The following is a 4,133-nucleotide window of genomic DNA, read 5'->3' on the forward strand; positions in this document are numbered from 1 at the left end:
ACCGTTCAACTACTGCGATTAAAGCTTCAGTAACAACCGCAGTCAGTATAGATTTATTTCAAATCAAAACATTTTACAGCAGTGTAATGTTCTCAGAGTGCTCTAGGCCAACACACACATACCAACTCTGCAGGCATCATTTGGAACATGCTGTATCAAGAGCAGATTTGTGTACTCTGATGTGAATAACCTTGAATCCTTTCCCAAGGCAAGACCTAACTTTTTCCAGGGTTAAAATACACATACTTGTTGCTTCAGCATTACTTAAGTAAGTGTGTTGCTATTTAAGAATGTTGCATTAAGGATAAAGGAAATGCAGTTTGTCAAACCAGCGCTTTACTAAGCTACAGGAAGGCTGGAGATCCAGCCTGACATAATGTAGTAATCAGTAAAGAAATTTGCTTTAAGATCAGCAGCATTCTGCCCAATTAACTTCTGGAGGGAAGTTATTTGTTTTCTATTGAAAAAAACCTATGAACTGGATGATTTGGTTCTGACACAAGCATGACTAGTACCAAGCTCCCTTTAGCCTGCGGCGGGGCAGGCTGTTTGTGGCAGGGTGGTTTGTGTGCATTAATCTTCCAGCGTACCACTGTCTTTGGTATTGCCAAGACAGGAGTTTAAAAAGCAGCATATTATCTTAACGTAAAGTTCAGTGTGCAAGGGAGCTAGCTGAAAGTCCCCTTCATCACTGCATCTGCATGATCACCCTTTTAAACCCATCTCCCAGCTTTGTATGAGTTTAGGGAAAATAACGTTACTACAGTTGAGTTGCTCTTTCAGAGAGATTAATTCATTACACAACTAAGACTCAGTTTCACTGAGCAATAGCAGAAACTGAGACAGACGCAGAATAGTTTTAGAAGTTTATTGTAAAGACCTTTACAATCTCGGTACAGAGATAAGGATATAAAATGATGTTGTTTGGAATAATTAAGGCTGGTTGGTGGTCATCTGAATTTCACTGTTCAATGGAACTCAAGCAAGAACAACTGATTTTTGACTGTACATATTTTTATTCGTGTTCCATCATTACAGTGAGATCACAAGTTATTTCAGAGACTCAGTGCCTGCTTATTATAAAATAAAGGACATTATTTACGTGATGAAAGAAAAAATTCAGCATTTTAGTGGAATGGATGAGTAATACTGCAACAAGTTTAGTCCACGTACTTCCCAAGAATGTCACCGTCTCTAAACAAGTAGTAGTCCTGCAAAGAAAAGGAACATTAGTACCCGTCATACCAGTTGTTTTGCAAATACTGTCTTGTTCTGAAGTCAGGGCTACCACAGTCATGAAGTAAAAAAAAAAAAAAAAAAAAAATTAGAAGTGAGAGAACCAACATTAGCTCTGCCTCTTGACTTCTTTAAAAGGTGGTTTTTTTGTTGTTCATAAGATACTCTTTGGGAAAGCTACCAAGTTACTATTATTAGTGGTAAGAAGTGTAAGAACCCTTAGAAGAGAATTCTGCAAGCTGTCCCTGTCAAAAACAAGGATACCCCCACCCAGTGATTTCAAAGCCTTTTTGGGGTTCCCTCTACCACATGCTTGGCGAATGGAGCCACTTCGTCCACCCAGCAAAGGTCAGGCCAGAGGTTTCCTTGGGTGCTTCCTTTTACGCAGAGGTGGAAGCAGCAAGTACTACAGGTAGTGGAGGCTGGCTGGACTCAGCTGCTGCCGCAGGAGTACCAACAGATGCATCTCTTGAATGCCACTAACCCTATGAAGTAACTACAGTATTTATCACTGGCAGTATGACATTTTGGGAACCAGCTTAATTTGCATTTACAAAGTTGGGAAACCTACCTTATCTTCTAGTACAATCTTAGTACCGCCATATTCTGGTAGCAAAACTTTTTCACCAACTTTCACACTCACTGGCTGAATGTCACCATTCTGAAAGAAAAAGAAATCCTTAGTTTTCCACAATACAGACAGATGTAATGAAACTCCTCCAAACTACAACAATCCATCCACATATAAAACATCCCAGAAATCACAACAACTCTGTATTTTTGTTGTACAGTGGAGAGTGTACAGGTTTACTAGGAATAAAAGCACACCGGTCAGTTCTCACGCATTGGAGTCCTGCAATATTTAGGCAGAAGTGCAGCAATTTTCTGAAAATAATTAATTTTCATTTAGTTTTGAGCATAAATACAAGTGTGAGATCTTTGCTTGACATACTAAATAGGACTTCACTTAAAGAAAAAAAAAATACCTAAAAAATTAAGTGACAGACCATGAAACCCCCTTGTAAAATGAAGGGAGAAAGTCCATTTCCATGTGCTATAGCCAAGGCTAGTTTCTCCAAGTGCCAGTTAAAAGTACTTCGTTACTTTGATCAACTTGTCACTGTTGCTGGCAAAGCAGTTTGTTAGAAACACCTGATAAAGTTTAATTATAGTTTTGCAATATAAATAAAATATTAGCAAGTTAGTCAAATATTAGCACTATTTCACAATTTAAAGCTTTAAGATACTGACAAAAACCAGCATGGTATGTACAGAGGGACTCATGGTAAAGAAAAAGCCCGAGTCAACATGCCCAGGTTGAAATTTAACCTGTTTTCCACTATTGCTACTAACTGAACACTACTTTGGTAGGGAAAAAAACCCTTCTGATGCTGAAGCCTGTAGCCATCATAATTTTTGTGAAGATTGTCTTTTTTTATGATCCCAGATGCATATTTAATATGCAAAATTAACAAAAAAAGCCCCAACAAAACAACCCCCAAAACAACCCAGCATCAAACCCCACACCACTACTGTCTAAAGTTGGTTATAAGTATCAAATAATCCTGATTTTTAAAAGGCAAGTATTTTCCATTTTACAAACGATGAAAGGAATGCTGGAATTCAAGGCCAGAGACAGTCAGGAGAACTTGAGATTTCTACCTCCTCTGTGAATCTGTGCTTCCAACTTCAATCATCGCCATCATCCGTTTTTGTGAGCCATCACTACACGCATGCTGCAGCCATCCCCTTCTCACAAACACATTCCCACTGCCACCACACCATTACTAGTTCTACCCAACCGTGATGCTTCAGGATATTTACCTTTCCTCTGGCTCCCGATCCAACTGCTACTACTGTTGCTTGTAGCACTTTCCCTTGAGCTTTTTCTGGAATCATGATGCCTCCTTTGGTTACTGTCTCAGCCGCGCATCGTTCAACCAGAACACGATCAAAGAGGGGAAGAAACTTCCTAAATGCTTTTCCTGCCTGTGGAAGTAATTGTACATTGTAACAAGAGGAAGGTTACAACGAAACTGCCATTTTTTTCAGAGTTAAAAGAAGTTCTTTCTCTTTTGAGAGAAATTAATAGTTTTCCAAGAAAACTGCTGAGCGTTTATATTTAATGGCAGCAAACACACGCCACCTTTGATTGCATCAGAAACTGCTGAAGACACAAGCCGATGCTGGGCAATCCCGAAAGTTCAGCCCTAGGAATATGTCCTCCAGCTGGGGGAATAAACCACCGCCAGATGGAGCGGCTGCCGCCTCCGGCCAAAAAGCTCTGCAGGCTTCAGCACCAAACCCTTAGTTGCTATAGTTTGATGAGCATCATTGTTGATTATATGCAATATATTAATTCAGTTCACAACCAGATTTAACGATGATTAAGGACCTCTTGGGACAGTTGCATTTTTATTCACTGGGTGTTTTATAACAAAAGCCTAGCCAGGTACCCACAGCAGTCTTTTCCAGGTACTTTCAAACCTTAACATTTCACACAATGATATAGAACCTCCAAAGCCCAAAGCGAGGGTACCGTGACTTGTATTGACCTCTACAAACAGACCACAACTTTACAAGGAACTTTAGGTTTAAGACCCTAAAAATAGGAAGGTAGGCATACTTCTACCTCGACCGCTTCAACATCTGCCTCTGCTTAAGCAGAATTAGGGTTGGGTTTTTGTTGGTTTGGGGTTGTTTGGGTTTTTTTGCAACTACTTAGCTGCATTTCAGAAACAGCAGTCTAACTCCCATGTACTAGGTAAATGCAAGCACCAAATCCCAACATGCAGAGATCAGGAAGAAGGAGCTTGCTTTAATTTAGAGGGAAAGATATGGCAACTTGCCAAGTCACATGGAGATAGTGCTCCACTGGACAGGTACCCAGAGCCCAT

General features: G+C 40.0%; 1 protein-coding gene across 1 annotated transcript; it reads right to left on the reverse strand.

The window, feature by feature from the left end:
• Positions 1–561: 561 nt before the first annotated feature.
• Positions 562–4,133, reverse strand: HSPE1 (heat shock protein family E (Hsp10) member 1). The gene is made up of 4 exons (XM_035899116.1): positions 4,086–4,133; positions 3,061–3,225; positions 1,808–1,897; positions 562–1,211 (listed from the first exon to the last, which is right to left on the reverse strand). The coding sequence occupies exons 1-4, from the start codon at positions 4,131–4,133 to the stop codon at positions 1,161–1,163; spliced, it is 354 nt and encodes a 117-aa protein (XP_035755009.1). The 3' UTR covers positions 562–1,160.

Source organism: Egretta garzetta, unplaced genomic scaffold (genome assembly GCF_000687185.1).
Source record: "Egretta garzetta isolate BGI_Z169 unplaced genomic scaffold, ASM68718v1 scaffold297, whole genome shotgun sequence".
NCBI classification, from domain to species: Eukaryota; Metazoa; Chordata; class Aves; order Pelecaniformes; family Ardeidae; genus Egretta; species Egretta garzetta.